This window comes from Astatotilapia calliptera, chromosome 2, assembly GCF_964374335.1.
Source record: "Astatotilapia calliptera chromosome 2, fAstCal68.1, whole genome shotgun sequence".
NCBI lineage: Eukaryota > Metazoa > Chordata > Actinopteri > Cichliformes > Cichlidae > Astatotilapia > Astatotilapia calliptera.
The window spans coordinates 4,222,289-4,234,498 of NC_137423.1; the positions used below are offsets into that span (position 1 = coordinate 4,222,289).

The 12,210-nt window shown below is 40.2% G+C and overlaps 1 protein-coding gene across 3 annotated transcripts in view; it reads left to right on the top strand.

Annotated features, from left to right (window-relative positions):
* Positions 1-11,309, top strand: part of fgfrl1a (fibroblast growth factor receptor like 1a) — a 66,787-nt gene extending 55,478 nt beyond the window's left edge. For 2 of the 3 annotated variants that reach the window (XM_026182139.2, XM_080304462.1), the window contains 4 exons: positions 2,838-3,131; positions 6,527-6,699; positions 6,795-6,975; positions 8,075-11,309. In XM_026182139.2, the coding sequence (XP_026037924.1) occupies positions 2,838-3,131; positions 6,527-6,699; positions 6,795-6,975; positions 8,075-8,496 (1,070 nt within the window). In that variant the 3' untranslated portion in view covers positions 8,497-11,309. The remainder of the gene's footprint in view (positions 1-2,837; positions 3,132-6,526; positions 6,700-6,794; positions 6,976-8,074) is intronic. The other variant, XM_080304457.1, reaches the window with a different exon arrangement.
* Positions 11,310-12,210: the final 901 nt, after the last annotated feature.

Here is a 12,210-nt window from a genome sequence, read left to right on the forward strand (position 1 = left end):
TTATTTTCAGACATAAAAAGAATGGTATCAAAATAAATCAATTAAATATTACTGGATACACTGATACTAGGCTGTCATCTATCATACGTACTGACTTTTTACTGGGAGAAGAAACAACAGGCAAGAAAGTGTGTTAGTTCAATTAAAGAATCCGAGGAGAGTAGTGTTCAAACTAACTTTCAATAAGCTGTCAATCAGAATCCAAAAAGTTTTATTAACACCTCATAAACTTATAAAAACCTTATAAAATTGAGCTCATAATCATTTTTGTTAAAAAACAGATTTCTAGTTTTTCAACAGGAATCAGTTGGAGGCAGCCAGTAGATCTAACTAAATTTAATCTTTATATAAGATAAAAATTGTGGTTTTTTTATTCTTTTGAACAAATTTGTCCTTACTTTTCTTTATTTAAGAATCTAGTTGGTATTATTAGTCTTATTAGTCCTGAAGTCCAATTCTTAACCTAAATCTTTACTTAAATCTTAACCCTAACTTATTTTAACCCTCCACAGAACCTCACCAGAACTACTCGCGTTGGGAATTATCTCGTCTATCTCAGTATAGCATCTAAAATCCGTGCTGGATTTCATACGGCTCTTTCTGTCCCTCGCACGCACGCTCTGTCCCACCGTGGCGCTCCTACTTTTGGTCTCTGGCACACCGCCTGATCAAAGGCAGTCAGTCGGAGGGTCAGCAGTATTTTTACACTGTGAAGTGTGGCGCTGAAGTGGCCCCCGAGACCCAGAACAAGCCTGCCCTTTTGCTCACTCTGGCTCTCACCTTCTCCCCTCTCTCGATCGTGGCTTTTTTTGTTCGCCCTTGCTTCTCTCGCCTCTGTGTTTTTTTCTTCGGCTTGTTCACGTGCCCTCTCTTTTACCTTTGCTTTTTATTGTTTTAACTCGGTCTCTTTATCGTTGTTTTTTCTAACTATCACTTCAAGTTTTATTTGTCTGTTCTTGGCAATCGATCAGTCTTCTGAAGCTGCTAACCTTAATATGAACTTCACTTTTTTGCCTTTCATCTGTTTTCCTCTTAACTTGTGTTTGATTTGGTTCATCTTAGACAGTATAAATCAGTTTATTTCCATTACACCTCGCCGTATTCTATTCATTTTCCAGTCTCATCTTTGTCCAGTCTAGTTCAACTAAACTTTGTTTTGGCTCTTTCCCAGACTTACCAGTTATTTTCAGTCTAAACACATGCACCGGTTGAATTTGTGTACCCATCAAAGCTGTACATTAAACTATGAATCATTGTCTCATCCAGGCTACTTTCTTTCCTCGCTCTTTGTTAGATATGTTGACTCTGTCTCGTCACAGCTCAGCTGTGGTCCGGTAGCTTTTCTCAGACTCAGGGTGCACAGAGGTGAGACTTAAAAGCCTTTCCGGTATGTTTGTTTTGTTATCCTGCCCAGCTTCAGGCCTGTCGGCAGAGAGCTGTGTTTCCACTGAGTAATGCAGCTGTACTGAAATCTCCTAATTTGAGCGCACAAACCCATCACATAACTCTTCTCCCTGTTTGTTTATCCAGAGCTAGAATAATAACTGTGTCTAAAGAAAGAGATGAAACTGCACTAGTTTCAGGGTGATTTACCTTCCCGGTTGATGGCTATCTGCTGTGGCTAAAATATGAGGGCTGTAAAATCAAGCGCTCCTGTGAGTGATTTCCTCTCCTGTCTACTGCTTAGGTTTTTCTTTACCTCTTTGATCTGTTTTCACTGATTGTTATGCTTTTTAAATACGATGTGTATGTATGAATAGACTAGACTGAGGTATTGTTCAGCAATGAAATATTTGTGGTACTAAATGGAGTTAATTCTTGCATTCGGTAGAAGGATGTGGATGTTTGAATAGCTTTATGCATGGAATGAATGGCTGTTCGGTGTGATGCTAGGTCACTGTCTAGCTTTTTATGACTTGTGCAATAACAACCGAGTATTTAAAGTGATGCTTCGCTCTTGTATAGCTGCTTTCTGGTTTTTAGAAAGCAGTTCCCATGGACGCTTGATTTCAAGTCCAATGCATGGCCTTTTTATGAGCAGGAGAGGGGTACCAATGTGGATCAGTGGAAAATGTGTGTGTTTTCAGTGATGTAAGTCTTCTGTGTCAGGGAGAAGAGGAAGCGATTCAAGTTTTTTTCTTAAACAAAACAATTAGGGTTTATTACAGCAAATTACACTGTATATACCAAGAGGCACGTTGCCATATGTTGTTACAGCACAACATGGAATTCCTGGCACTGCCCGCAGAAATGACTTCAGTCTGCTTTACGCTCCTCGCACTGCAAAAACTGTACATCACTCACCAAGTCTCAGTCCTCGCTCAGTTAAATTTTGTTAACAGCAAAGCAGGTGATTTCATGGTGCATAATTTATGATTATGAACAAGCTCTGGCAGTTGGAGGGACATAAAATGAATCTGTAATCCCAAACATTTGTAATAATAAAAGGTTTTTAACAGCCCCGTGGAGGGATTAATTATCCAGAGATGGCATTTTGCAGTTATTCGTCAAAGAATGTGGGGGGGGGGGGGGAATAATAAATAATAAACATGTAACTGTAACACAAACATGTAACACAAACTGTCAGGTAGCATAACTGAAATTGTTATGAGTTCAGGAATGTTTTACTGGTCGAAGCAACAAGATCTGTAAATTGACTCTGTAAACTATTTACGACTAACAATTTAATTTGCATCAGACCGTTTTTCCCACCTGCAGCTGACTAAGAGAGAGAAATGAAGTGTTTGTTTCTGTATGTTTTTGAGTGGTTTCAAATCAAGCTTTATTTTCTTTCTCTAATTAATGAGCATTTTTTTTCCTTCTCTTTACTCTTGCAGTTCGTCCACGTTTCACTCAGCCAGCAAAGATGAGGAAACGCGTCATCGCGCGCCCAGTAGGCAGCTCTGTGCGGCTGAAGTGCACGGCAAGCGGTAATCCTCGCCCTGACATTGTCTGGTTGAAGGACAACAGGCCACTGGTAGACGAGGAAGATGGAGCAAGAGGGGAAGGGAAGAAGAAGAGATGGACTCTGAGTCTGAAGAATCTGACGCCGGAGCACAGCGGGAAGTACACCTGCCACGTCTCCAACAGAGCGGGAGAGATCAACGCCACCTACAAAGTGGAAGTCATACGTAAGTCACCAATGCTTGGTCTCGTATAGAGTATAGATTAGCTCAGGTTATCAGGTGATGCTGAACCACATTTTCAACTTTGGTAGCCATTAGCTGAAGCCTGACGTCAGGGAGTATTTTCAAAATGTACTATCATCCTTCTTAAAATAGCAGAGACCTTCCTCAAAGGTCAGAATACTATTACAGTATAAACAGGGCTAGTAAATAACTCATCACAAGTCCTTACTGCCAGTTAGTATGTAATGCTAAACAATGGTAACCTGAGGGCCACACTCAAGCTTTTTCTGGAAATTTCAAAGGCTTCATCAGAAATAGAGATAATGCTATTAGGAGCAACAGACACCCCATCACCCTGAATGAATGTGAAACAGCACAACTAAAGGGGGGCTCAGAGTGACCGGAGCCAGCCCTAACTGGGAGTTTTATTTAAAAAGAAACCTTTAAACCTAGTTAGAAAGCTAGAAACAAGGTGTCTCCTTCTGGGAGGTGCTTCTACAGGTAAAGCGATTAAGGCTCCGCCTCCCATTCAGAAGCATGCTCGTGAAATGTTCAGTGTATGCGTTATATATGGCTATATGTGGTCATCTCATGCTGTGACACATCAAAAAGCAAATTTTGGGGGAATGTGGCGTGCAAGTATTTTAGCATTCCTGCTGTTATATTATAGACCAGTAGGAATGTCTCTCACTGAAACAATAATACACATTATGCTGTACACATCATCGTTTTACTGAAGGGCCGGCGTGACAAAATAGCAGGGTTTGAAATGGGTTTTGTTTCCAGTCTTACTCACGGTACAGTGATTATGCAGGATGTCTAAGAGCATGTGATCAAAATCACTATAATTAACTTTTCAGCCATTTAAATGATTTGTTGTCAAAGAGTCTGCTGCCAGGAAGCAACCGCTCATGCTCACATACAGGCTTTATTGAAAGAGAGAATGACATTAAGATGGTAGTCATTAGCAGATTTCGCTTACAATTATGCTGTAATTGATGACTGTTAACTTGTGCTGACAAACATTTATATTTTACAGGATAAAAAGTGCTCATAATTGAGAAGGTTCTGGCTTATCACTAAGAATAGAAGGTTATTTATAAGTCTTCTTTCAGCAGCTTTTATTGATCCCCCACTTAGGGCTGCCACGATTAGTCGACTAGTCACGATTACGTCGACTATCAAAATCGTCGACGACTGATTTAAAAGTCGACGTGTCGTTTGAAGCTTTGTAAGATCACAAAAGATGCAGGAATGAGTAGTAGGGTTTAAGAGTGTAATAACGGACTGAAACAGAAGATGGCAGCACTGCATGTACAAGGATGCCAGCTGCCGTTTAACCCCGAAGGAGAAGAAGAAGCTGTCCCAGAATTCATAGCGCAGCCCAGCTCAGTTTCCAACAATGGCGGCAGCTGGTTAGTTTTAATATTACTCTTATTATTCTTTTTGGGTCACAAAATAAACGTTTAACATATTTTCAGGCGAGAATGTAGCTGTGTAAACCTCAAATATCTGCTCAGTTTATCAAGACACCGCATATTTTCAAAAGCGCTCGGACGTTGTCGGAGACGTCTGTTACCCACTAGCTCGATAGCTAGCTCAGTAGAGCCGTGAGAACACCGGACTCCCGGCAAATCGTTTTCAAACCCACCGCCGTCTGTCGCTACTGGAGTTAGATAACTTAAAAATGTTATTGTTTGGCTTTTTTTCGTATTTTATTTGTTCCTGAGTAAATCGGTTTGGCTGAGATTAAAGTTAGTTTTTGCACAGCTGAATAAACATCAAGCAGACAACTGATTATCAGAAGTGTGAGATGCTGGAGAATATATTCCGGTGTCCTGTTATATTTTAGATAGCAAGGAGTTTATTAAACTTCACCGAAACAATCTGCAAATTTCATTAAAATGTAATAAACTATCATCTTTTCTTTATTTTTAGTTAGCACAGACCTTAAACACTTACAGCTGTAAGCTAATGATAGTTATATAAGAGCAGATGAATGCTGGTGCAATAAGCTGTATGTTTTATGTCCAATGGATGATGATCTGATTAGTCGACTAATCGCAAAAATAATCGGTGACTAGTCGATTATCAAAATAATAGTTTGTGGCAGCCCTACCCCCACTAGTGTTGTCTGTAAACATCGGTCCAACAGGTTAGAAATGTTCAGCGGGCTTTTCAGGCTGCAGTGTGATCCGCTTTTTAAAAAGAGTCTTGTTACTGTTGAGGGTCGAATGTGTGTTATGGCGACTTGTGGGTGTTTTGTGCCGTATTAGGTTGTGTTGGAAGATCGATCGACTTAGTGTTGACCTGTTTGGTGGAGAGATGGTGTCGGTTTTGTGCGTGTGTCCACTCAACTGCGTGTAACCAAATGTTATAGCTCTGTTGAGAAGCTCAAACTAGCTCTCTACACTCTCACTCCACTTCACACATCTGTTCTATATTAAACCACAGCTGTAGTCTCACACACACAAGCGCACATAAAATAAAAAGAAAGTAAATCAAGCCGCTGCTTGCTTGTGTCAGATGTGACGTTTTCTCTATCGGCTGAGATTCATCCAACTGTCCGTCATTCCCAGCTGTTAGAAAGAGAACTAGAAAAAAAGAGACACAGGGTCAGAAACCCAATAAAGCTTTTAAAAATCATGTATAGCCTGTGAGTGGAGATGCAAGACGCTATAGCAGGAGCATAAATTGTGCTCGGAGGTGAATTTTCAGCTGTATGACAACCCCTCTGTATTTAAATGGAATTAACCTCAGCTTTCTCAGGGCTTGTTTCTGTTACATTAACATTTTTAAAGTCTATACCAGCACCATGAAAATTAAGCTAGCACTGCTGTTTACAAGGGGAAAATGTATTCTTTGAACTCTTTATCAGATACAAAGAAAAGGTTTCCATATCATCACCACCACGTAGAAATTAAGCTAAGTTTGAAAGCTGGTTTTCTTTCATTAATTAATCCTGTAATCCACCAACCAAAAAGCCTTTCTCACTCAGGCTTCTGTTGCTCTCAGATTAACAGATAACGGAAAGGAGATGATTAAGTATCTCTGCAAGGCCTCTTTTTATCAGCTGTGTGAATTGATAAAGAAGAAACAAGAGCTACAGATAAATGATCTGTTTGCATGTCTTTAGCAGACAGGGATGATGCAGGGGAAGGTGAATACAGCAAATAATCCTCTTTACCTAAATTATTACTCTCTCTGGTGTAATTTACTCCAAATAAATTGATTACAAGTGTATACCTCCTCGTTTACTTCTTAATAAAGCAGACAATTAGAAAATAAAATAATCAAACCATTTCATTTTTCACATTTTTGTAGTTTGAAGAATACAACATTAAAAATAGTTTCTGTTTCTGTTTCTGCACGTTTGTCTATTTTGTCTCTTTCTTCAGAACGTACCAACTCTAAACCCATCCTGACAGGTACTCACCCTGTCAACACCACCGTGGATTATGGGGGAACCACGTCTTTTCAGTGTAAAGTCCGCAGTGACGTCAAGCCAGTTATCCAGTGGCTTAAAAGAGTCGAACCTGGTGATGAAAACAAATTTAACTCCACCATAGAGGTACAAAAAAACCTTTTCTGAAGCAAATTAGCAGCATTATTCATTAGACTGAATTCTTTTTTAACTTTGAGGTGTGTATTGATGTTTTTTCCAAGGTTGGAGACTATCACTTTGTGGTCCTGCCTCCAGGAGACGTTTGGTCACGCCCTGATGGATCATACCTCAACAAGCTTCTGATAACCAGAGCCAAGGAGGAAGATGCCGGCATGTATATCTGCATGGGAGCCAACACTATGGGCTACAGCTTCAGGAGTGCCTACCTCACTGTGCTTCCAGGTCAGAGGAAGAAACGTGCTGCCTGCAGAGACAGAATTATTAGATCTTATAGTTTACAAAGCCACAAGAACTTCACCTAAAAGTTCTTATGTGAGCAGAAATCTGTGGCTCTTATTCCAGATGTATGCTCTTTCTTTCTTCCAATAGAGGCACAGATAACTGTAACTGTGGATACCAAGAACCGATCCATACAAGTGTTAATTATTCATTTATACTCCTTACTGCTAACCATTCTTTATGTGGAGCAGACCATAAAGGGTAGGGGGCTGGAGCCTATCCCAGAAAGGAGCAGGGTACACCCTGGACAGATCTTCAGTCTGTCACAACCACTCACTCTTAAAACCAGTTTAGAATCACCAAATAACTTAAGCCCATGCATGTCTTAAGACTGTGGGAGGAAGCAGAAGTACCCGGAGAGAACACGCAAATTCAAAACTCAAACACAGAAAGACCCCAGACTGGATTAAAACCCAGGACCTTCCTGCTATGAGGCGACCGTACTAACCGCTGGAGCACCGTGGCGCCCGAGACCAAGACTAATAAGATTAAAATATAAATAAAACAGACGGTTTATGCGATTTACCTCACTCATTGCATTTCAGCCCAGTGCGATTCGTTTCTGCTTTCTCTGCTCTTCGCATCAGTTCTTACCACACACTTGACCACAACTCGTTATCTTATCGTACATGCACTAAAAAGCTTCCCGGCAAACGTTAAGCCTCATTGTTTGAGCTTCACAGTGTTTTCAGCTCACTTGGCTACTGTTTACTGTTGCTGTACCAGAAGTGAAATACTTTCAGTCTGCCCTTTGCTATTGAGCCAATTGATGTTTGAATTGAATTGAATAAACTGGCCTCATAAATCAAAATTATTCAAGCTTTTGATTCAGCTTCAAACTGACATCCACATTTCAGATGAATCCCTAGCTACAATCTGCTTAGCTAACCTCCTTTCTTACAAACCTCTGTCTCTAATGCCACCTTTATTTAACAACATGCTAGCTTACAGCAAAAAAGTATTGTAAAGTTAGTCACCATGACTCATGTAGCATGTCTTATTTCCACTTGTCATTAATGCTCTTATTTTCTCTCCGCTGCAGATCGGAAGCCTCCCCCCAACTCAGTTCCTTTACCGTTATCTCCAAGTCTCCCCTGGCCTGTGATTATCGGAGTACCAGCATGCGTCGCCTTCATCTTAGGCGCTGCCCTTCTCTGGTTCTGCCAGTTAAAACGCACCTGCTCCTCTTCTTCATCGTCTTCTGCTCTCCCTTCTGCTCAGCGTCTGCCCGTGGCCAGTCGTGACCGAACCTGCCCAACGGTCTCTCCTCCGCCAGCCAGCGGGGATAAAGACTGTCTTTCGTACGAGGACTACGTTGCCCACCAGCAGCTCCTCCTGGCTCAGGGAGGCAGCGGATTGGCTCCCAAAATCTACCCAAAGATCTACACAGACATACATACACACACACATTCACATGTGGATGGGAAAGTGCATCAGCATCAGCACATTCATTACCAGTGTTAGCAGTGAGGTTAGTAGGAAGCTTTGGTGTTTCACGTTCGGCTCTTAAATCCAGCCATCAAAATCCACACTAACTGCTGGTGTACAGAGCAAAGGACAAGGAAAGCACATGCAAAGACTGTACAAAAGCCTGGAATTATACAACTCTGCTGCAGCCACATTTTGTGCATGAACAGACTTAAGAAAAGAACAATGAAGAATGTAAAGAAATATGGTTTTTATTTTTAATCAACCTGGCATTCAGTTCATTCTGTGAGGGGAAGAAAAACCCTAAATCTGTTTTATTCAAACTTTTTATGATGTCACTTTTTTTCCTTTTTTTGCTCAAAGGTCCTATTTGAAGACACAATTAAGTGAGCAGTTTAAAGGTAACTTAAAACAACATTATATGTCGTTATCATAACCACACAGCCTCCTCAGTCACATTACAAAAACTTTCTCTTTACTACAGGATTTCTAATATAGCTACTTGTGTATATAAATGATTATGTGGTATTCGGCAGGCTATTTCCTGTTAATCTATAAAGAGCAGTGTAGCTCGTGTGTAATGTAATAGCTTAATTTCAGAGCATATCTCAGGCGTCAGCCCAACTGAGCCATGAAAAACACAAATCAAGGCAAACTCGACTATATCCTCAACCCCAGCATGGATTAGGGCTGCTTTTGTTTTCTTCTTCCAGGCTGACAGCCGCTCTGCTGAATCACCAGCTGCTATCTGGATGCTTTGCAAGTCTTGTTCATTAGACTTTAGATTTGATTCAAGGCGGTGAAAGGTCAGAAAACCGATTGCAGTAATCATTCGATCTCTTCCTGATCTCTTCTGTCACTGAAAATCTCTTTACTGCTTTGCATCGTCACCTTTTTGCCTCATTTCATTTCATTTTTTTCTGATTTTGCAAAGGTTGCCATACTGTACCCGCATAGTGCATCTACACAGGTGCTTTTTGGGGGGTTGATAAAGCCTCCCCCAATCAACGTGAAAAGGAAATAGTCTGAGTTTGAGTTGTAACCTTTCTTCCACTTTTAAGTTTGAATGAGTCAGACCTTTTTCATTCCTATTAAAACACGCTTTGTAGGCTTAGCTATGTTCTTATATTACTTATCTTTGAATTATCCTGGGCAGGGGCCTAATTGGGTAGATTAACTGAAAACACCTGGCAAAGGGTTCAACCGCCTTCACTAAAGCAGTCTCAGCAATCACACACACAAGTCAAAGGATGACATTTATCTGCATGTCTTTTTATACCTCAGTGCTCCTGGTTGGTGTAGGGATGTTCACCTGCACCCACCAGAAATAAAAACATTTACCCTGAACAGAACATCAAAGAAAAGCAGCTGCAGCAAACATTAACGCACAGCAAGTTTCAGCAGACTCTCTTTTGCTTTTTTCCTCAGGTATCCATCTCTGCGTCTGCTCGTGAATCTGACCACTTCATAAAACTGTGTAAACCGATACGCTAAGATAAGATTTAGGTTTCAGGTGTTTTACATTATGGTGCTCGCTGAGAGGCACGTTCAGCCATGTGTCGGGTTGAAACAGTGGGGGGACTCTGTCCAGAAGAGCGTAAACATAAAAAAAAGAAGGGTAGAAATTTCATGTGGAATATGAATCAGACTCTATGCTTGCCACGCCAGTCTGCATAAAAGCAACATTTCTCTCTGCAATCCTTCCTTAGGGCTCAACAAAATACAACAGCGAGAACTTTACAAGGAAATGATATATCGGAATCATCTGGTAACTTTAATGCTTGTTCTTCAATTTATTTTTGCACATAAATCTTTAATCTCAAGAATGACAATGTACAAATATATTTTTATAGAGATACTTTACTCCTGTGTATATTTTTATATTACTCACTGGTATGCCTGGCTGTGTCACCAAGAACTAGTTGCCTGCGGTGCTTTGAGTGAACGCATGTAGAACCAACTGCTGGTTAAGCCTCCGGTTGCTTGCTTTTTTCATTTTAAGTCACCTGCAGAAAAGAAGTTCAGTACATTTGATACTGTTATCTACAGAGTAATTGTACTTTTACATTATATACATCAGACTGCCTGCATATCTCAAGCATGCAACACCACACCCTGCATCATTCTTGCAGTAAGGTCACTCTCTTATTTACAGACTTAAAGACTTTTTGTACATTGCAAAAGGGAGTTCATTTAAATGCCTCTTTGACAGAAAACATCGTTTGAAAGATCTCACTTCCCTGCTCGTGAGAAATCTTCCATTTTTTCCTGTTACGCTCACCCTGAAATGTGTGAACTTTACTCTTTTTCTTCTTGTATTGGAACAGTTACCTTTCATTCTGTCACTGTTACTTGTTATATGCATCAAAGCTAATCAACTGCCAACAGACCGACTGTGTATATGTGCACTCACCACTAGTATGTACATGGAATGACATTAGTGTTGAAATAATAGACAATGTTAGTTGATTTAGTGGTTTGGACCATACAGAAGCTCTTGCAGCACATTGGCCCACGAAACGTTGTAAATGCTAAAGATAGAAAAAGAAAGTGTGCTTCTAATTTATTTTATTTTTGACATTTTTTTTATTATTATTTTTATTTTCGTATAATTGGGCATTATACTGCATGAATTGATTCTGTGTTCTAGTCATAATGTAAGCTATGTAGCAAATACCACTTTGATGTCCTTGTAAGATACTGTATTTATACATGCTGACAAAATATACAAAATTTTATTGATAATCTTTATATTGACAATGTTGTACAGTCTATTGTCATTTAGTTTTAAAATGATTTCCTCCTATTGTAATCGTTTTATTGGTGCCATTAAAAAAAAGTAAAATCTGGCTGATTTGCCTTTTTGTTCTTAAAGATTCACTTCTGCACTGAAAGGCATTCACTGGCTGTGCTGCTGCATCCATTTTCTGTCACACAGATGCAGGCGGGGATTCCAATTTAGTCCAGCACAATACCTTCGAGCACCATGGGACTGTCTTTAAGTGAATGTCCTTCTCTAAATAGTCAAAGCTCTTTGGCTGTGCGAGCTGCAGCCAGCGTTTCATCTGTCAGCGTGTCTGTCTGGAGGGATGACAGACAGACAAGTATTGCGTGCAGATGGAGGGTGTGAAGGCGCAGTGTCTCTCTGCTCTCTGACTCACCCGAAGAGGAAGATGATGACAGAAAACACTGCTGAAAGGATGGGGCATTGCTAAAGAGTGGAAATGGCTACAGGGCAGGATGTGAGAACAAAGTCAGTTCAGCTCCATCGCTTAGTTTATGAGAGTCCAGTGTAGTTCTGAAAGAGCTTGCTGCTTACACTTTTTAGTATCTGCAAGCAACATTTTTAAAATTCTGTTGAGCACTAGTCACAGATGCGCATTAACATCGCCCAGCCTTTAAGCCAGCTTTCTTGTTCCTCACAAGCAAAAGGTTGAAACAATGAGAGGTGAAGCTTTTGCACTCGCAGCCAAATCTCAAAAATATGTGAAATATATGATTTGGTGCATTCAGAGAAGTCTCAAACCTTAACTTTAGTGGTGAGAATGATGACCTGCAGATTCAGGGGTTCATCTTCTGTGGGTCCAAACCCAAATCATTTCCATATTACATGCAGCCATATAAGCCATTTTTAATGTTATAAAGTAAATCAGTTTACTTTTAGTTTAGTTAATAGTAATTCCATACAGAGAGCTGACTTCGTTTGATTAATTAATTAATTTAAGTTCAGGTCATGAATTTATCTACAAA